Source organism: Barbus barbus (assembly GCF_936440315.1).
Source record: "Barbus barbus genome assembly, chromosome: 15".
Lineage (NCBI taxonomy): Eukaryota > Metazoa > Chordata > Actinopteri > Cypriniformes > Cyprinidae > Barbus > Barbus barbus.
Window position 1 is genome coordinate 27,914,799 of NC_136743.1, and position 21,961 is coordinate 27,936,759.

General features: G+C 36.1%; 4 protein-coding genes across 6 annotated transcripts; 3 read left to right on the plus strand and 1 right to left on the minus strand.

The window, feature by feature from the left end:
• Positions 1-119: 119 nt before the first annotated feature.
• On the plus strand, positions 120-5,211 carry LOC306880812 (HORMA domain-containing protein 1-like). Its single transcript, XM_079434583.1, has 12 exons — positions 120-424; positions 2,322-2,445; positions 2,537-2,600; positions 2,729-2,765; positions 2,853-2,873; positions 2,976-3,002; positions 3,386-3,453; positions 3,631-3,779; positions 3,951-4,186; positions 4,276-4,315; positions 4,767-4,810; positions 4,888-5,211. Exons 1-12 carry the CDS (start codon positions 374-376, stop codon positions 4,939-4,941), a joined length of 915 nt encoding a protein of 304 aa, XP_079290709.1. The 5' UTR covers positions 120-373; the 3' UTR covers positions 4,942-5,211.
• Positions 4,955-13,075, minus strand: LOC306880811 (4-trimethylaminobutyraldehyde dehydrogenase B). 2 transcript variants are annotated; one of them, XM_079434582.1, is made up of 12 exons: positions 12,890-13,075; positions 12,459-12,670; positions 12,135-12,280; positions 11,895-12,024; positions 10,857-10,991; positions 10,019-10,215; positions 9,233-9,373; positions 8,568-8,756; positions 8,388-8,475; positions 8,143-8,284; positions 5,900-6,012; positions 4,955-5,801 (listed from the first exon to the last, which is right to left on the minus strand). In XM_079434582.1, exons 2-12 carry the CDS (start codon positions 12,637-12,639, stop codon positions 5,707-5,709), a joined length of 1,557 nt encoding a protein of 518 aa, XP_079290708.1. In that variant the 5' UTR covers positions 12,640-12,670; positions 12,890-13,075; the 3' UTR covers positions 4,955-5,706. The 2 variants fall into 2 exon arrangements, with proteins under 2 accessions (XP_079290708.1, XP_079290707.1); XM_079434581.1 differs by having other exon boundaries at positions 5,171-5,801; positions 12,968-13,020.
• A 538-nt stretch (positions 13,076-13,613) lies between these two features.
• On the plus strand, positions 13,614-18,632 carry LOC306881261 (uridine-cytidine kinase 2-B). The gene is made up of 7 exons (XM_079435269.1): positions 13,614-13,822; positions 15,713-15,872; positions 16,173-16,269; positions 16,378-16,520; positions 17,214-17,311; positions 17,482-17,530; positions 17,618-18,632. The coding sequence occupies exons 1-7, from the start codon at positions 13,718-13,720 to the stop codon at positions 17,749-17,751; spliced, it is 786 nt and encodes a 261-aa protein (XP_079291395.1). The 5' UTR covers positions 13,614-13,717; the 3' UTR covers positions 17,752-18,632.
• Positions 18,633-18,699: 67 nt separating this feature from the next.
• LOC306881557 (CXXC motif containing zinc binding protein) lies at positions 18,700-21,931 on the plus strand. 2 transcript variants are annotated; one of them, XM_079435742.1, is made up of 8 exons: positions 18,700-18,755; positions 18,826-18,909; positions 19,156-19,212; positions 19,838-19,919; positions 20,040-20,071; positions 20,211-20,288; positions 20,744-20,809; positions 20,885-21,931. In XM_079435742.1, the coding sequence occupies exons 1-8, from the start codon at positions 18,750-18,752 to the stop codon at positions 20,960-20,962; spliced, it is 483 nt and encodes a 160-aa protein (XP_079291868.1). In that variant the 5' UTR covers positions 18,700-18,749; the 3' UTR covers positions 20,963-21,931. The 2 variants fall into 2 exon arrangements, with proteins under 2 accessions (XP_079291868.1, XP_079291869.1); XM_079435743.1 differs by lacking the exon at positions 18,700-18,755 and having other exon boundaries at positions 18,768-18,909; positions 19,797-19,919; positions 20,885-20,982.
• Positions 21,932-21,961: the final 30 nt, after the last annotated feature.

Genomic DNA, 21,961 nt, shown 5'->3' on the forward strand with positions numbered 1-21,961 from the left:
ATATACACACACACACACACACGTGTAGTAATACATAAATATTAGTAAATAGTGATCAAGTATGAATAATTAGAAATAATTGACACCTCCTTCCAAATCAGTTATCTGTCTCTGTGTTTACCGCCAAAAGCGCGTGACCGTGACAGGTGTCTGTTGCGCGCGTTTATTCCGCGCCGTAATTTACCTGAAATCGTCATCGCTGTGTTCTTTGCACGGCACTAATAAACGATCATATTTATCAAATAACACTTTGCTTTACATAAACAACGGCAGATTAGTTAAGTTAATAACGTGCTGAGTTGTTTTTTGATGCCATAACAGGTTTTGAGGAGATAATTTCTCTGAGGAAGCTAACAGTAAAGTTAGCTGAAACATGTCAACCAGACAGAAGACACTAGCTCAGGACAAACAGCTGATTGTTGAGGTGAGTTACTTAAATAAATAAATAATAATAATAATAATACAACCTTACAAAAATATAACGTTACCAAATAACGAGCTCGAGTCAACTTCTGTAGGAGTTTCTATCATATAACATTAATTACTGTGAAATGAAGTCCGCTTGTCATTGGAAGAAGCTTTCAGAAACATATTTCCTTTCTTTCATCATTATTGTTAGTGTTTTAAAGGACAGTAATATTTTACCACAATTTTACTGTAGTAGGCCTAACAGTGGAATTAAGTTACCATTGTCATTTTTCGTAAGTAGCAAATCAATACAGTGGTATGAATTATTAATATCATGGTATATATTTAAATACTGTGGTTTTAAACCTGTTAACTGTCACGGGCCTACTTGACATTACATGATTTAAACAGTAATATCTTAGTCTGAACCAAAAGCAATCTTGACAAACTATAAATCGTGTGAAAGTTTAAAGACTCTAGTTTTCATATTTGGTGACTGATTTTTAAAATATTTTACAGGGCAACTGTAATTTGTTAATTTGTAAGAAGAGTACTCATCAGTCAGAGAGAGAGTTCTGGCCTTTACTTTGAAATAGTGATACATATATAAAATCATGAAAAATCTCCATGTTCAAAAGATAAAATTCATTCTGTTTTTTGAGGAAAAAAAGGTCTAAAAGTGTTTCGAATATAAAGAAAAAACAATAGGTTCTCAATTTTTGATGCAGCGTGAACTATATCCATACAGGGTTCTTGTTGCATGTCTTTTATGTGTTTTTTAGAGGATGAATTGAAATCAAATACTGCCATACTACCCTTAATACTTCTGAATGTGATGTCTACGTCATAAATATTGAGAAAAGAATGGAAAAAACGTTTCAGATCACTCGAACCATATATGGAAATAGAGCCGCCCTTATATGGTTACTAATGGGGTTTGATGGTCATCTAGTGGAAAAGCTTGGTACTACGCCCAAAACAAAATTTCACTGAAAGCTCATTTTTTGAGATATCAACCTCAAATTTGGAACACAACTTTTTCAGATTTTTGGTTTTGATTTTCTAGCAGTTTCAGAGTACAACATGTTATGTAAAATATATATTTTACATAAAATATAAATATTAATTTTTTTTACATTTTATATTTTCATAAACTTAAACTTCCATAACTTTTTTGTAATATCATTTTTAGAACTTTTTTACCTCTACAATAATCTGCTAAGTGTCTTCTTTAAAAAGAGACCACCCTTAAGTATCTCCAAACCATTCAAAATGTATAACAATTTAAGTTGGAAATGTCATTTTCAGGCCTATACTCAAAAAGTGGAACCGACAGTTAACAGGTTAAATACCATCTGATTCTTTTGCTCTACCTTAGTAGTTTTTGTAACTGTTTTACTATGCAGGTAAATGATATTGTAATATTTAAATTGTCATGTTTTAAAGGAATACTAAGACTAAAATGAAAATTTGCTGAATATTTACTCATCCTCAGGCCATCCAAGATGAGTTTGTTTCTTCATCTGAACAGATTTGGAGAAATTTATTATCACTTGCTCACCAATGGATCCTCTGCAGTGAATGGGTGCCGTCAGAATGAGAGTCAAAACAACTAAAAAACATCACAATAATGCCGGTCAGCAAGTGATGCAAAATTTCTACAAATCTGTTCTGATAAAGAAACCTCTTCATCTTGGATGGCCTCGATTTTCAGCAAATTTAAATTTTTGGGTGAACTACTCCTTCAAGGCCCCAAAATTATAATTGTATTACATGTCATTTTCATGTAACTTATTAAGAAAATACTGTGTGCTCAAATAAATATCTGTGTATGTATGTACGTATGTGGAAGTAGATTTCAAGGCACTATTCTTTGTAAAGCTGCTTTAAACTAAGCCCCTGTGTTTCATCAGGCACTGGATACTAAAGCTCAGTCACTGGTTTTTGTCAAGCGCATGGTGGTTATAGCTGTATCCTCCATCACTTATCTGCGTGGGATATTTCCAGAGGACTCCTACAGATCCAGATACCTGGAAGGTATAAGTATACACACTGATTTATTAATGGATGAACGTCTGGCTGTTTGAAATATCTCATACAATCAGTTTTGATGCATGTTGTTCTTCAGATTTGTGTATCAAAGTCCTCAAACAGGATTGTTCATGCCCTGAAGCCCACAAACTCGTCAAGTGGTAATTTTATTTTATATTTTTGTATAGTAAATTACTATGTTTGTATATAAGTGTATTTGTAATGTTTCATTGAAGTGTAAAATATAATGCTATACAAAGTCAGTAAAACCATACTTCTGTCCTTCGAGGCTGTTGGGAAGTTTTGATGCACTGGAGAAGAGATATGTAAGTCAAAAGCACCATATTTAGATATAAATCTCTTTCTCTTTATTTATTTTTAATTATTATTTCATTTATCTTTATATTTTGCAGCTTCAAATGGTGGTCATTGGGGTCAGTATGCATGGTTTCAATTCTATAAAAAAAAAAATCACAAAAGAACCCACATTATTTAGATTTCCTGTTTTTTTTCTTTTCGTTTTTTTTTATCTGCAGGTACACACAAGCCCAGATGACAGTCATGTAAGTCTACAATCGCCCATTGAGTTTTTAAAACTTTTTGATGCCAAGGACCCATAAATATATATTTTTTTGTGTTCAAAATCATTTATACTGCGAGGCACTGTGTATGTGAAATATTACACAGTTACAACATTAAATAATTGGCTTTTATATTGTTATTATACTAAAGCCAAATTCTAAAGAATATAATTTTTCCAGAAAATATATATTTTCTATTAAATTGATCATAAATTCACCCTTTTTGGACCCAAATTAGAATAATGTTAGAGGCAAACCTGGAGAGAAACATTTTCAATATAAAAGTGGATCTAAATGTTAAAAAGTGGACATTAATAATATAACTTTTCCAAACTGTTTTGTCTCTTATGTGTTTGTTTTCTCAGCATGTCACGGAGTCCTACCAGTTTAAGTTCAGATACTCAGAGTGTGGACCACAGATGGACATCATGAGGTGTAGTATTGTACATTTTTACTGTTTTAACCATATTTTTTATCAAATAAATGCAGTTTTACTGAGCAATAAGATATTTATTTAAAAAAAACATTACAAATCTTACTGTACACAGTTATGCATGGACAGTACATTCACCTCACATACACTAATCCTTTCCTCTTTTCTTTATTTCAGTAATGTGACTGGGGACATAAGAGTGACCTTGGAGGACACAAAGAAAGCTTCAACGCTCCTGATCAGGAAGCTGTTCCTCCTCATGCAGAATCTAGAGGCTTTGCCCACTGGCGTTTACCTCACTATGAAACTCTACTACTATGATGATGGTACAATATGCTGCCTTTACATCCTTCTGCAGTATGTTGAGAGAAGTAGATAAAAACGGTTGATTCATGACAGTTTGTTGAATAGTTCAAACTAGTAATGTTTTTAGGAAAAAATGAATGTGCTTAGTGAAATATATCTTAATGACTGGTGTGCTTTTGTCTCAATTTAAGTCACTCCACCTGAGTATGAGCCACCAGGATTCAAAGCAGGTGTAAATGACAGTCTGTGGTTCGAGGGAACTGCAGTGCACTTCAGAGTGGGCGATATTCAGTCGCGCTTCCACAGCATGAAGTTGCGCGTGACGGCAGCACAAAGCCGGCTTGGGAAGCTGCTGGAGGGAGGCCAGTTGAGTGAGAACGAAATGGAGATGGAGACACCTCTCTCTCAAATCAGAGCAGCAGAAACGGTATAAAGCAGATGTTATACAGTATAAGCTTTGATATGCGTTTACCAGACTTAATTCAGATTATGAAACATTTCTCTGTCTTGTGGCAGGTGACCAGAAACTGTGAGCAGGACCTGCCCTCTGAAGATGGTAAGTACCTGAAACAGAGGTTTTTGTTCAGAAGGTCTCAATCTGACTTTTCATGTCCTGAAAAGGGAAGCCAAAACATTTTGATCACCTAGTGGCTGGCTGCAGTATAGGTAATAAACCCCACCTTCTCCATGTAAACAAATGGGGCATAAGCCAAAATAAATTAAATCACACTTCAAATAAATTCTTCCCAAAGATGGTTTTTGTCATTTTAGGTTCAAGTGTTTGGTATCCTAATATGTTTGCTTTTAGTTGGTTATTTGATGCTATAAAAACAGGGTGTGGCGTCATGATTGTGAGCTTGTGATTGGGTCTGTGGGAGTTTGGGCGGGACTTTGATACCGTAACTCCAGGTCATGATCACTACTGCAAGACTTGGCTCCAAATGAATCACTACTGTGCTGACTCAAGCAGCAAATGATGACTTTTTCAAATTTATTGTCTTTTGCAGAATCTATCGCACAGTTCAAACAGCCCAAAAAAGCTATAGCAAAGGTAAGGTATTTTTTATTTCTTTATAGAGATAAAAAGTGTTTTTTATTCATGTTTTTTTCCATTATATATTTGCACAGAGGAAGTGTATTCGAAGCAAAGTCACAAGGAGGAAAAAGAAGAAATGCTTTTGAAACCACAAGTTCACATCAGACAAAATGATTTTTTAATGGGTTTTTGCTAATATATATATTTATTTTAAGTTAATGAAAGTACAATGTCCTTTTACTAGGTACAAGTTTTAAAAGTTTTTGATTGGGTAATTAGTTCTGGGGAATTCATCCTCCTCATATTCTAGAATTTATATATTTATTGATTGGACTTCTTGATTTTAGTACAAAATGATGCATGACACATCAGCCACTTGTATGACTATATACATAAAATAAACAATACTTCACACTACCTTACATGAAATATTCCTTCATTATACACACGCTTTTTTAGTACAATGATGCATAATCTTTTGTTATTAGTTCAAAAATATTACAAGCATAGTGTCTCCTCAACCAAATGCATAGGTAAAGCATATACTCACAGCACAAGCATCGTCTGATACACATGCACATTAACCAAAATATGCCAGCTTTTTAATAATCAAATATAATGACTGTTACTTTAAAATAATGCAGTTTACATTCTTTATGCTCATTAAGAATCACACCATCCTTCAGTACAGGCACTTTATTGTGAAATATTCACAGGCAGCTGTCATTACTTAACAGAAATAATGCTGGCACATGAAACATAGTCCATTAGTGGTGGAGAACATTAATACTCAATAACAGTTAATATTTCAATAACTGCGTTAGTTTTAAGAAAATGTTGGTAATTGCATTTTAAGATCTTACTGTAAGATTCAGTCATTGATCTGCAACCAGAATACACCTGGCTCGTGTTCAAAACAGACTGTCCACATCCCCCATCTCCACCACCACAGTCTTCAACTGAGAGTAAAATTCAATGGTCACCTGGCCATTTTCTCTTCCAATACCTAAAATAAGTAAAAAGGTCATGTTTAATTTGAGTACAGTGTGTGTTTAATGTTACAGAGCAAACACAAACAGACAAAAAAATGTCAGGTAACTCCACCTGAGGCCTTGTATCCTCCGAACGGCACCTCCACAGGGGTGATATTGTAGTTGTTGATGAAGCAAGATCCAGCCTGCAGGTTTTCTATAACACGATGGGCTCTCTTAACATCTCTGGGGAGTCAGAAACAGGCAGGAAAGGAAAATATGAGCAATGAGTACAGCTTTTTTAACTTTCAGAAATCACACATACAGGTACATCTCAAAAAATTGGAATATCATGAAAAAGGTCAATATTTTTTGTCACTCATTTCAGAAAATGAAACCCATATATTATATAGATTCAGTACACAGAGTGAAATATTTCAAGCCTTTATTTCTTTAAATTTTGATGATTATGGCTTACAGATAATGAAAACCCAAAATTCAGTGTCTCAGAAAATTAGAATATTACATAAGTTCAATAAAAAAAATTAAATTTTAAACAAAAATGTCAGGCTTCTGAAAAGTATGATCATTTCTATGGACTCAATACTTGGTTGGGCCTCCTTTTGCATGAATTACTGCATCAATGCGGCGTGGCATGGAGGCAATCAGCCTGTGGCACTGCTGAGGTGTAATAGAAGCCCAGGTTGCTTTGATAGCGGCCTTCAGGTCATCTGCATTGTTGGGTCTGGTGTCTCTCATCTTCCTCTTGACAATACCCCATAGATTCTCTATGGGGTTCAGGTCAGGCGAGTTTGCTGGCCAATCAAGCACAGTAACACCATGGTCATTGAACCAGCTTTTGGTACCTTTGGCAGTGTGGGCAGGTGCAAAGTCCTGCTGGAAAATGAAATCAGCATCTCCATAAAGCTTGTCAGCAGAAGGAAGCATGAAGTGCTCTAAAATCTCCTGGTAGATGGCTGCATTGACTGTGGACTTCAGAAAACACAGTGGACCAACACCAGCAGATGACATGGCAGCCCAAATCATCACTGACTGTGGAAACTTCACACTGGACTTCAAGCAACATGGATTCTGTGCCTCTTCCTCCAGACTCTGGGACCTTGATTTCCAAATTAAATGCAGAATTTACTTTCATCTGAAAAGAGGACTTTGGACCACTGAGCAACAGTTCAGTTCTTTTTCTCCACAGCCCAGGTAAGATGCTTCTGACGTTGTCTCTGGTTCAGAAGTGGCTTGGTAGCCCTTTTCCTGAAGACGTCTGAGCGTGGAGACTCTTGATGCACTGACTCCAGCTTCAGTCCACTCCTTGTGAAGCTCTCCCAAGTGTTTGAATCAGCTTTGCTTGACAGTATTCTCAAGCTTGCGGTCATCCCTGTTGCTTGTGCACCTTTTCCTACCCAAATTCTTCCTTCCAGTCAACTTTGCATTTAATATGCTTTGATACAGCACTCTGTAAACAGCCACAGCTTTCAGTAATGACCCTCTGTGACTTACACTCTTTGTGGAGGGCGTCAATGTTCATCTTCTGGATAATTTCCAAGTCAGCAGTCTTCTCCATTATTGTGGTTTCAAAGAACAAGAGATACCCGGAATTTATACTGTAGAGATGGTCATTAATTGAAACTCAAATGTAAATATTGTAATATTTTGAGATACAGATTTTTGACTTTCATGAGCTGTAAACTCTAATCATCAAAATTAAAACAAAAAAACGTTTGAAATGTTTTACTTTACATGTAATGAATCTAAAATATATGAAAGTTTCACTTTTTGAAATAAGTTACAAGAAAAAAATGAACTTTTTCACGACATTCTAATTTATTGAGAAGTACCTGTACTACCGTTCAAAAGTTTGGAGTCGCTTTTAAGAAATTAATACTTTTATTCAGTAAGGACACATTAAATTGATCAAATGCAACAGAAGAGACATTTATATTGTTACAAAAAAGTTATGTTTTAAATAAATGCTTTTCTTTTTAACTTTTTATCATGAAAGAATCCTGAAAACCATTTCCACAAAAATATTACGCAGCACAACGGTTTTCAAGTGTTATAATAATAATAATAATAACAATAAATGTCTCTTGAGCAGGAAATCAGCATATTAAGATGATTTCTGAAGGATCATGTGACACTGAAGACTACAGTAACGATGCTGAAAATTCAGCTTTGCATCAATTACATTTTAAAATGTACTAAAATCAAAAAATATTATTATTTTAAATTGTAGTAGTTTTTCACAATATTACTGTTTTTACTGTATTTTTGATCAATTAAGATAAGAGACTTCTTTCAAGAACATTAAAAACCCGAAATGACTGAATGGTAGTGAACAAAAAATAATTTTCACGTTACTTAGTAAAGACTCCTGCAGCCAGACCCAGAGCGCTGTCATTGGCTCTCCGAAGAACCTCGTCCTCGGTGTCAAAGGTCAGTACTGACATCACAGGCCCAAAGATTTCCTCTCTGACACACGTCATGTCATCTGTGCCACCGTCTGAAAACAAAACACATGAGTGAACACACAACACGAACAGAACAAAAACAGACCATTGAATGTTTCCAAAACAGCAGCAGCTGCCAACAGTTTTCCAACTCACCGAGCACACATGGTGTCATGTAGTATCCATCTTTTAGTTTAGGATCTGCTGGGATGAAGGGCTCCCCTCCACAGAGCACTCTGGCTCCCTATCAAGAAAAAGTAACTACTTTAAACCATATCAAATAGAAAACGATACAATCATGCTACTATGTGAATATTTTCTGAACAACACTTGTACCTCTTTCTTAGCTTGCTTCACATATCCCAGAACCTTTTCCAGGTGTGGTTTACTGACCAGAGCTCCCATACGAGTCTCATCCAACAGAGGGTCTCCGATCTGGATGGCTTTAGTTCTCCTGACCACCTCCTTCAAGAACTGAGGAAGAATTGAGCTTTGCACAAAAACTCTGGTGCCATTGCTGCACACCTACAAGTGGGCAATACAAAAAAATACTTATTAGTGTATAAATAATACGTATTTGTATGAATATGGAGCTACTGAAGAGCATATTTATAGATGTGCAATATAGGTGAACATAAACAGCATGTGCATCAATGTGAGTGGGTTTTATTATTAGTGTCCAGTCTGATTGGGCTGATATTACTAAGGGATAATTGCAGACAAACTGTTGAAACAATGAAAATAAATATGTGGAAAATAAAAGCGGTAATGCTGCCTTGACATTCAGTATAAAACTTTTGGACTCAGTATTTCAAATAAACGCTGTTCTTTTAACTTTCTATTCAAAATTTTAATTTTAGGATTAATATTGTACTAGTAATTGTGCAGTTGGTCTGTATATCAGCATGGTTAGATGAAAAGTAACAAAAAATATGTTTATATGAAATAGAAAGGGAAAGAGATGTGTGTTCATACTTTGACTCGACTTTCCAGTACAGTACCTGGCCTTGAGACAGGAAGTTGGCCATGAGTGCTCCTCTAACAGCGTTTTCTAGGTCAGTGTCCTCAAAGATGATCAGTGGAGATTTACCACCGAGCTCCAGTGTCACTGGTTTGACCCCCCGGGAGGCCATTTCCATTATCTGTTGGGCCAAAATGTGCATTTGAATGAAGGAAGTGCATTTCAGGATAGTTTCCATTACAACTACTATTAGTGACTTTCTCAATCGTGTCCTAATGGTTAGAGAGTCGGACTCGTAATCCAAAGGTTGTGGGTTCGAGTCTCGGGCCGGCAGGAATTGTAGGTGGGGGAGTGAATGTCCAGCGCTCTCTCCACCCTCAATACCACGACTGAGGTGCCCTTGAGCAAGGCACCGAACCCCCAACTGCTCCCCGGGCGCCGCAGCATACGGGTTTGTGTTCACGGTGTGTGTGTTCACTGCTGTGTGTGTGTGTTCACTGCTGTGTGTGTGCACTTTGGATGGGTTAAATGCAGAGCACGAATTCCGAGTATGGGTCACCATATGTCACTTTCTCTTTCAATAGAGTGTACTGTATGCTATCTGGTATAATAAACACAACTTAGATTAAAGGAACAGTTCACCCCAAAATTAAACTTTTCTGGAAATTTACTCATCCTCAGGCCATCCAAAATGTAAATGAGTTTGTTTCTTCATCAGAACAGATTTTCATTTTTGGGTGAACTACTCCTTTAAACCATTCAATAAGCAAATTGTTTAAGTGAAGAAGTTCTGTGACAGCTATTATTACTGCTTGGGTCGTCTTACTTTCTTGCCTGTAGGCACACTTCCTGTAAAGGAGACCTTCGCCACAGATGGGTGATGACACAGCAGCGAACCTGTCTCCTGTCCGCCCTGCACCACATTAAAGAGGCCCTCAGGAGCCCCAGCCTGTGAATAAATCTCAGCCAGCAGCACTGCAGTCACAGGGGTCACCGGCGACGGCTTGAACACCATAGAGTTACCTACAATTGAATCGTAATAGAAGACTGTGAATGGAGAGTATTAAGACAATCATTTCAGGCACAGATCTAGGACAGATCAAGAGTGAGCAAAGAGGATATTAAACAAATAAAGTTTTCTCCAGGATTAGGGTCAAAGATTATGTTTTATAGTGCACCAGGTGAAACATTTTCAAATTTAACAACTTCAAGGTATCATTCATGTCTGTAGCAGGACGTGTTATTATATTGCCATAATTTAATAGTTAAGGCTATAATCTTGTCATTTTTAGGCAAAATATCTCAGCTAGATTTTCTGGTGAAAGACAGACTTCTCTTGGTGTGGCTTCATGAGTAAACAGTTCAATTGTGCACATATTGAATAATCAAAAACTAAATGTGGGTCACGTCGCATTCATCTTTATGTATTTCTTTCACCAGGAAAACAATCTAAATCTACATTTTTTTAGCCAGGGGCCTCTGGTTGAGTTAACATGGAATGACCCTTGTACATTTAAAATTGATTTATTTTATTTTATTATCATTTAATTTTAATTATTTTGAGCAAATCATATCAAATTGTATTATTATCCATTTATAACATCATTTATTGGTGGATACCTATATACCTAGGGTTCTAAAACACACTTATATATATCACATACCACAAGCGATGGCAGGGGCAGATTTCCAGGCTGCAATCTGGAAGGGGTAGTTCCAGGCTCCTATCCCCACACACACACCTAGCGGCTCCCGACGTGTGTAAGCAAACGAACCTCCTGGCAGCTGAACATGCTGACCTGAGAAAGAATAGCCCATACCCATCTGTGTAGTCCCAAGTTATCATAACTATCATTTTAATTTTATCTACACTACCAGTCAAAAGTTTGTAATTAAGATTTATGAACGAAGTCTCCTATGCTTATCAAGGATGCATTTATTTGATAAAAAAAAATACAGCAAAAACAGAAATATTATAAAATATAACATTTAAAAAGAAGTGTTTTCTAATTTAATGTTTTATTACTCCAGTCTTCAGTGTCACATGATCCAGAAATCATTCTAATATACTGATTTGCTGTTCAGTTATCAATTATTATTAACGCTTAAATATTAATAATGGTTCTCATTATTATCAATGTTAAAAGCTGGCTTTTGTGGCTTAATATTTTTGTGGAATCTTTTTTTCAAGATTCTATAGAAAGTTCAAAATAACAGCATTTATTTGAAATAGAAATCTTTCGTAATATTATAAATGTCCTTACTGTCACTTTTGATCAATTTAATGCATCCTTGCTGAATAAAAGTGTTAATTTCATTTTTTATGTTACTTGCCCCAAACTTTCATCACAATTTCCACAAAAATATTAAACAGCGAAAACTGCTTTCAACAGAAATCTTTCCTGAGCACCAAATAGAAATTGAACGTTGCTGAAAATTCAGATTTGGCATCACAGCAATAAATTACTTTTAAAAATATATTAAAAATAGAAAACAGTTCTTTTAAATTGTAATACTATTTCACAATATTATTGATTTACAGCATTTTTAATTTAAATAAATGCAGACTTGGTGAGCACAAGAGATTTCCTTCTAAAGCATTTAAACAAATTCTTAATTATAATGAACTCTGGACTGGTGGTGTAATTTTTATTTTTTTGTAATGAAGTTTTAACATGATGCTCAATGGCAAAACAACTAACCTGAAAGTGTGGTGGCTTGTCCTGCAAAATACTCAATGCACAGTCTGGCTGAGTCCACATCTAGACGGGCTTCGGTGATGGACTTGCCATTGTTGACCACCTCTATCTCAGCAATCTCCTCTCTTCTCTTCTATTCTCAGCAACAGAAATAACTGAAAAGATCAGACTCAACTCGACTTGAATCAATGCAGCACTGTTATGCAATGTGTTAGGATGCCTGATCAATGCATTCCGGTCTACCTCAATGAGTCTAGCCGCCTCTACCATGACTCTGGCTCTTTCCATGCCTGCCAGTTTACTCCACACTGTAAAAGCAGCACTGGCGCTCCTAACAGCTGCATCAACATCTGCGGCACCACAAGCATGCAGCTGGCACAAGACACGGCCTGCGACACATTTATAAACATCAGAGATAATAATGATTTTTCATTGAACAACATGGTGTATTGAGGAACTCAATGTAGCCAGATGTGACTGTAATCATCTGATGGGGAAAAGTCTGATTGATTGGACAATGCTTAGAAGGGGGTGGATTTAAGGAAATTAGTTTCATAAACACATTACCTGTAGCAGGCTCATATACGGGTTCGGATTTGGTTTTCACATCTTTAAGGCTGACTCGGCCACCGCTCCAGAAGTTCAGAGAATCTTTGATATGAAGGGTTCCTGAGGATATGCTCCTGGTCCCGGTGTAGCACAGGGCCCCACAGAGACCCTGGGCCCGGAGAGACCTCAGCAGGGCCATCTTCAACTGCCTAACACTGAACTTTGACCCCCTGGAAGAGAGTCAACAAACGGGATCTTCTCAGATTTTGCACCAAAACATAGTGTTAGAGAAATAAAAATAAAACAGTCATGCATAAATTAGAAGAGATTTAAAATAATAGCTAATAATAATAAAAGTTCGAATTATTTGTATATATAAGTTCATGACTATGTTATTGCTGTAAAAGTCGAAAGTAACAACATCAGCTGTCCGCTCAAATGCAACCTACCACACAACAAGTGTTGCATTTAAGACTGAAAATACTAATGTTAGTTGCTGTGACAGACGTCCACTTCTCTCACCTCACCTCCTGCAGCAGGTCTGAAGATCCCGGATCAGTCCAGCCATGTTCGAGCTTTGTAGGGCGGGGCTTATACGCGAGAGCGACTCTCATTGGTTTCTTCTTGATGATGTCATTTGACGATTCCGAAAAATTAAAGAAAAGTAAATGTAATTTTAAAATATCACATAAAATATATTTCGATGCTGACAGTGCCTGCTTATTTTGTAAAGTTTCTATCACTGTGAAAGAAACCTATCATTTAAATCCAAAGGGAATGTTATTATTATTAAAACATATGATAAATCACTGGAATATGCTGTTATTTTTTTTACTCCATTTTATTTTATAGAGTAAATGTTCATACGGGGATCACGTCAATAAACCTGCCACTTTGGCCTACTTTTCCACATATTTTAATTGAGGCAGATGCCATAAATTAGGACTTGTATTTAGAGATATATGAATGTATATTCATTTAATTAAGTAAAAAGAAAGAACACATAAAGAATATTTAAATGGTACTTGGTTATTCATGTTTAATAATAAAACAAACAAAAAAAAAAATATATATATATATTAAAAAACAACAAAAAAAAGGGTAAATTGAAATGTATAAACAGGACTAAACGGAAGAAGAGAAAAGCTTGCAATGCAAGTTCTGCATTATCTTTGAGGAAAAAGCAGTGAGTGGAACAGTAGGAGGAGTGTGTGTGTGTGTGTGTGTGTGTGAGAGATTAGAATAGCGACACACACTCTTGTGCTCCCAGTGCAAGCATGGCTGGCGACAGTGAAACGCATCTGAAGGACCGAGCGGAGAACGGACACAGTATCCGCCAGCCGTTCCTCATCGGTGTGTCTGGAGGCACCGCCAGCGGAAAGGTTTGAGCTTTATGAGTGTTTATAACCGGACACACACCGTTACTAGCATCATGTAGCTTAACGACCGCGTGCTCCAGCCAACAATACAACAAAGCGATTTTAGAAATACAACATATGGGAACTCCCCACATATCCTCAACATATTTACACCTTATTTAAAACCTTTATATATTACTTTTCTCAAGTGTAACTTGTTTCATTACTGAAAGTGGAAACAAGAAGTGAATTTCTAAAACATGAAAAAAATGTGAAACTTAAACTAGCCGATAACTAATATTTGTCATTATCCCGTTAAGATGTGTTTATAATCGCTATAAATGTCGATGATAAAGTCTCGTTTTAGCTCCACGTGGCGTGAATCACCGCGTCCTGTTGTTTAGGAGGTTTATTTGCTTGCAAGCGACCTCGGAGGTTTACTTCTGCTGCCATGCTGGTTTAAAAGTGGTTTGTTGTAGCTGTTAAAATGATAAATAAAGTGCTTCTTCCTCAGTGCACGTGGCGTCATAATAGCGTAGGATGTTTACATTGACGCAACGACCCCCCGCGCGCGCTCATATCTTCCGTTGACCTCCATGCGCAGGAAATTTCCCTTCCACCGCTAAACAATTACCATTAAGCTTGTGAAAACCCAGTTAGCAAATTACACCGTGTTACTTGCTGTCAAAATGTGGTTGCTTTTTGCTCATTGGCTCTGAAGGGTTGCACATATTGGCGGAATCAACACCTCTTTCTATCATCCAGACAAATAGTAACTGAGCCCAGATTTTAAATGCACACTTGGCCACTGAATGGAGGCCATGCTTCCCTCTGGATTTCCTTACATGGGGTACTTGACCCACCCCCATGCTCCCCCACCTCAGAGTTCACAGCACATGTCTACAGAGACACTACTGGCAAAAGTCTCCTTTGTCTATAGTCCAAGTTAGAAGGATGGTTCACCAAAAAAAAAGATTAATTTGCTCCCCTTTTTCATGTTGTACGGAACATAAAGATATTTTGAAGAATGTTTGATGTCAAACAGTGTTGGTTCCCATTGACTTCCATTGTATGGACTACAAATACTAAAAGTCATACAGGTCTGGAACAACATGAGGACAAGTAAATGACACAGTTTTTATCTTTAGGTGAACTATTCCTTTAACTCAGTAAAGTCTGATATATGAACTAATAGAAAAGCTTTTTTTTCCCTTAAATCTAGTTTATTGAATCTTCAGACAAATTATTTGGAAAAAATGTGCATGTTTTTTTTTTTTTGTATCATATTTAATACATCAAGCATTTATGGCTCGTATTATATATGATAATCTGGAGATCTTTATTACAGTATAACAGACTATTTACATAAAATGCATATTATGAATATCAGTTTTCACTTTATAGCTCCCAATAATATGCCTTAGTAAGATGACATTTACAAGCTTAGTTTTGTGATCAAAGCTCCATAGTTTTAATTTTGAGGGATAAAACATTGCAATTATGATTGAGAGATGTACAAATAAACATTCCTCAAGTCAAAAGCCTTATGTATCATATTTATTACTCGCATTTTAACATGATTATTCTAAATAATGGCATACGGATAATCAGGTGAAATTTTTGCGGTCCAGTAAGTGTTCATATATTACTAACAATATAAAGTTTTCATATTAAATTCATAAAAATCAGTTAAGATTTGACAGGAAAAATACGTGAACCATGACATGAAGGAGAACATTTCTTTAGAATTATACTAAAGGGCGTTTTACAGAAGGCATGCAGTAGATTGTTTAAAACAGGTTTTTCAGCAAAGTTTGAATAATGTTGATAATTTAGAGGGCTTAGTAGTTTGTGTATCAAATATGAAGGCAGCTTATAGCACTTACTAAGTGGTTTTGCATCCTCTCCTCTCAGTCTTCAGTGTGTGAGAAGATCATGGAGCTGTTGGGCCAGAATAAGATTGACCGTCACCAGCGGCAGGTGGTCATCCTCAGTCAAGACAGCTTTTACAGGGAGCTCACACCTGAACAGAAAGCCAAAGCGCTCAAGGGCCAGTTCAACTTCGACCACCCAGGTACTTTAATGTCTGAGGGTTGTTAAAGAGGTCAGAAGTGCACTCAGAAGTTAGAATATACTCATCTATTACTTATATTCATGGAATGAGGAAAAAACAAACGGCCCACAAGGTTACTATGCATATAAGAAGAACCAATGGTGTTTTGTCAGTCTTCAATTTTGGTTCATCCTTAAACAAAACTAACATATAGTTTCTGAAGAGACGTGTCGACTACTTTTATGGTCATTCCTTTTAAAGATCAAAATGATATTGTTTTTTTGAAGAGTGTTCTTCTATCAATGTTTCCATCATTCACAGATGCTTTCGACAATGAGCTGGTCATGAAGACTCTGTGTGATATCATTCAGGGGGAGACGGTGCACATCCCAGTTTATGATTTTGTTACCCATTCCAGGTCAGCGCTGCTCTCTCTGTCTCTTCACGAGTTGCTATTGTGGGTGTTTTGATGTGTGAATCACTGTTGGACGTATTATGAATCATATGTTCTGCACACCTCTTACAGGAAGGATGAGTTTGTGACCGTGTATCCAGCAGATGTGGTTCTCTTTGAGGGGATTCTCATGTTCTACTCTCAAGAGATTCGAGATCTGTTCCAAATGAAGCTGTTTGTGGACACGGACCCGGACACACGCCTCTCACGAAGAGGTAGATGACCTGACTTTTTGTCTTTCTTTTTCTAAGTAGAGTAGATCTGTGAGCTTTGTTGATTATAACGAGAGTGGTTTTCCTCTGGGTTGTCAGGGTCATTATCATTACCTGAAACTAGGAAATATAATTTTTGTTAAATAGAAATTAATGCAAATAAGTTTTGCTTTTTGCTACATTCCAAAGTTCAAGTTTGAACTGACCTCCAATACCAATAGAAAAAAGGAAAAAAAAAAGTGTATTATACACACACACACATATTATATACACACACAAATATTATATAAGAAATTGTGTGCTCAAAGTCTAGTGTGGCCACAACATTATACACGCACACAAAAAAACCCCTAAAAATACTACAAAAAATTTAACAAAAATTGGGTAGGTTGCCTTAGGAGCTTAATGAAATAAAATAAGTTTTAAGTACTAAAAATACTAAAACTGAAAGTGAAATTAAATAAGTATTACAATAGAAAAAAAAACCCTGCATATGTCAAGTTAAGGCACCTTTATTTATATAGCGCTTTATAAGAAAAATAATATATATATATATATATATATATATATATATATATAAAAATAAAACACTTATGCGCTGAACTTCCAGCAATAATAGCTTTGAGGTAAAATGAGCGTGAAGGTTTGGTTAAACCGCTCGGGGCTGTATACTAACTGTTTTCTTGTTTCTATCAGTGTTGCGGGACATCAATGAGAGAGGCAGGGAGTTGGAGCAGGTTCTGAACCAGTACATCACCTTTGTGAAGCCAGCTTTTGAGGAGTTCTGTCTTCCTGTGAGTATCCTTCTGAATGAAACCTCACTTCTGCATTATTATAGCTGCTTTTAACTGTGCTTTATTGTCTGAAAAGGTATCACGTATGCTAATTTGACACCTTCCATCTGCTTCCTCACTGTTACTTTATTCTTTGTGCCCTAAATGATCTTGAACATTTATACTTGCAGACCAAAAAGTATGCGGATGTCATCATCCCCCGAGGAGCAGACAATCACGGTGAGCCAGTGGGTCACTAGTTATTTGATATGAAATGCACACTGGAGAGATTTAACTCAATGTGCTTTTATCTCCCTTTCTCTCTAGTGGCTATTAATCTGATTGTGCAGCATATACAGGATATCCTGAACGGAGGATTCACCAAACGACAGAATGGTTTTCAGAACGGCCACGGAACCCCCAGACAAAGACGGCCCTCGGAGTCGAGTCGACCTCACTGACCTCACTGTGGCCCTTGCCTCCATTGAGGAGAGGGCAGAACTGAATAATAACAGTGTATGTCCCATTCACGCAATCACAATGAAGGGATGCAGGAGCTGAAATGCCTTTGTTTTTGTCACTATTATTTGCATTTGAAATGTTGTGGATAATTGTATGCTGTTACAGGGTTTTGAAAGTGCTAAATGTTTTTTGAAGGTTTGATTGCACGCTCAGCCCGTCCTGTCAGCGTGTCAATCTGTTTTCTTAGCTACTCAGAAAATAAATGAATAGTTTGGAAATATTTGTTCCGACTGGAAGTAGAGACCACTTTGATTACAGTGCTATTTGCATACATACTTGAAGTCCGAGCTCAGGTTGGGTGGGTTGTTCCATCCACAAAAGAAAAGAAAGTCGTACCTCATATTTGAGGCCGTTTTATGTGTGATTTTGTAATGATGGCAACATGGTACGTTAGAATTTTATATTGTTTTTTTTGTAGCTTTCTAGTGTTGTTGTGGTTCTTACAATTGTAGTGATTTGTACATATGACACATTTCATCATGTTTTGTTTACTAGTTTTACAAGAAATGGTGCATCTTTTTGACCACACTATCTCAATACAGAGTATTTCACTCCAATTATATATTATCCCCAATTCAGATACAGCCAGGGAATACATAAAATACCTCAAACACGTTTACTGTTAACACCAGAGAAATGATTACTTGAATTATGCTTATTTTAGTAACCCTGTGCACACTACTTCAGTAAAACCTGTTTACTTTCGCCCTCATGATTCTCTGGCACGTATTTTTCACTGGATTAATTATTAACATCTGGATTTGTTGACGAATTATCCATTACATTGTGTTGGAATAAAATAATAAAACTATACACTGTTTTTGTTTCTTTGTTCCACTCTTTCACATCGTTTTATCCGTGTAATACCGCGCATGTCCGCTAGGCTGCGCTGCTACAGTGGCTTCCGGCGCGCTCTTTATACGCAGTTTGGCTCAATATGGGGGTATGTGTGTGAAAGCATTGAATATTTGGGGAGGGCAATCGTTTTGCTTACTATGTCTTTTTATCTATAGAAATTTGGATTGCAGTTTAAAGCCACTTTGGAGAATGTTACAAACGTGAGGCCTGTGGGGGATGATTTCCGCTGGTATTTAAAGGTAAAGTGTGCTCGTGCGACATGCTGTCAGTCTAACTTACTTCTTTTACTCACAAGAAAACACTTATACTTTAAGCAGTTCTCTGCTTTTATGAACATTGGGAAATCACTTTTCAGGATCTATAACTATATAGACTTGTGTAATGTGATGAATACTGGTAGTGTATTTGGATAATTGTACTGAAAAACTGTTCAAGTGGCCATATGATTTAATATGTCGTTTAATAACTGACTCTTGTCCTTGCAGATAAAGTGTGGGAATTGTGGTGAGGTGTCGGATAAATGGCAGTATATCAGCTTACTGGTAGGTTGCAAAGTCTGGGAAATACAGCCAATAACTGGACTGCATCATCTACTAGTATTGTTGCAAGATGCTTTCATGCTTTTAGCAGTGCTGGTGAAGATATGTTTATCTTTACTTTTTTAAAAAGGAATTTTTTATTACATTTTGCAAGAAAACTGAAAATAATATTTCAATAAAACACCGAAAAGGGAACGGACATGCAATTTTCATTGTGATTTTTCATTGTGCTGTGTTTTCATTATTTCTCAAAAAAGTGACACAAAATGCATTTACTTTTTTTTTTCTCCAAGGCAATTTTTAAATGCATTTTTATGTCACTTTTTTGGTTTACTTTGTTGCAAAATGTGAAAAAAAAAAAAAAATCCTTTTAAAATAATTTCAAAATGCAAGACTGACACACTGCATATGAAATAAATATTTCACTAAGAAATTAAAATTGTCCCCCTCATAACGATCCAAAACAGTATGATTTTATTTTTTAAATGCATTTTTTAAATATTTATATTTAAGTTTTTATTCATTCAGAATCTCACCTTCTCTTGTTTCCACTTTTGTGACTCATGTTTACTAAATTGAGTGCATAGACACGTCTGTATAGTGACGGCTGGTCCTTTGCTCGCTTCAGGACAGCATGCCACTGAAAGGAGGACGAGGGAGTGCTAGCATGGTGCAGAAGTGCAAGCTGTGTTCTCGAGAAAACTCCATAGGTAACCAACCTACTAGCTAGTAAATGTGCTGATACGTGGCCAAAAAGTTGCATAATAATATCTTCTCTATTGGTGCTTTTATATTTTTGGTTGGGTAAGTGCACATCTTACTGTTTCCAGATATCCTGAAGGACACAATTACACCTTACAATGTAAGAGAATAAATATTTTTTTTTGTTTGTTATTTTATAAGCCACAATGCACAGTGAATAATGCAGCTGCATATTAATATATATAGTTGCATATATGCATATATATTATTTATGTTGCCGGTGAATGTATTTTCTAAAGGCAGAAGACAGCGAAAGGTTTAAGACAGTTGTCCAGTTTGAGTGTCGGGGTCTGGAACCAGTCGACTTTCAACCTCAGGTGAGATATTACATATATTCCAGTAGTTTTTAAATAAATACTTTTGTTTAGCAAGGATGTATTAAAAACATTTGTTACAAAAATCTGTCTTTTCAAATAAATGCTGCTATTTTGAACTTTCTAATCATCAAGGAATCCAGAATTATTTTATTTTTTTACCATGGTTTGCACAAAAATACTGTTTTCAACATTGATTATAAGAAGACAGACTCTGGAGTAATGATCATTGCATCACAGGAATAAAGGACATTTTAAAAGAAAATTGTTGTTTCAATTTTAAATATTTCAGTATTTGATGTAGTTTTGATCAAATAATTGCAGCCTAGTTGAGCATAAACGTCTTACCCTAAACTTTTAAATAGTAGTGTATACAATTATGTAGTTGTAAAATTATCTTCAGAAGCTTTACTCTAGTCTGAATAAAGCACATAAGCATTCACCTTGTTTCTCTACAGGCTGGTTTTGCTGCTAGTGGAGCAGAAACATCCTCCCAGTTCCCTGAAATCAACCTGCAAGAGAAAGTAAGAGTTTTCTGAGTCATTTCACACCTTCTAGTTCATTCATGAGCTCATAACAGTCTCTCCTCTATGTTTCAGGACTGGACAGACTACGACGAGAAGGCCAGTGAGTCTGTGGGGATCTATGAGGTCACACATCAATTCATCAAGTGCTGAAAAATAAAGAGGTCTGATTGAAGAACAACTGACTGGTTACTGAATGAAGTCATTGAATTAGGACTTCAATGGGACATTTTAAAACCTTAATCATAATTTTAGTAGGTGTATTATGTTTGTCAAATCTGAAGTACTGAAAAAACAGAAGGCTACTATATAAATATAGTGTCATAAGATAATCTTCAAATTTTTTAGATTAGGGAACACATTCATTATTAACTGTACTACTAAAATGCAAAGTCTTACTAGTAGCAGTTGGAATAGGTAAGTGTCTTAATAGGTAATGAGTAAGTATAGTCACTATGAGAACATACTACTTGGCTTCCTATTTTGAGGTGAACAGTCTATATCTGACCCACAGATCCTTAGAAACATCAAAGGCTAAATGTGCAAATTGTTACCAGTAATGCAATCATGATTACTTATCACTGCTGAAATAGCTTTCATGAATAGTCAAACTGACAAAACTGAAAAAGAGACTACTGGAATAGTAATAAATAAAAATAGGTAGTCCTTCCAAAAAAATGTGCTTCAAATAATACCAAAAAAATAAAAATACTATAGTTAAACCATGGTAACTACAAATTAACCATGGTTTTGCTATACTGACCACAGTTTAATCATGGTATTTGATGTAAAACTGGTTATACAAATACCAATATGCAAACAAAACAAAACATGGTTACTACACTTGTTAATTTTCCTAAGCAAGCAACTTAAAATAGATATCATAGCCTAGTTTAATACTGTGGTGAAGTTAACGGCACAGCCTGTGGGAGTTGTAGTTTTATATATAAAAACTAACTTTAACACTATGGCACTCGGTGGCTTTGAATATAATATGTTTTATTAAAATATTGCATGTAGCACGTTGTTAGTTGTGCGCTGTACAGTAACTGTTAGCCTTATTGCTAAAGGCAGACTGCATGGTGTGGTTCACTGCTCTGAATAAAGTGCTTTATCGCCATTAAAAATGAGTCGTGCAATGCTGTAACGTTT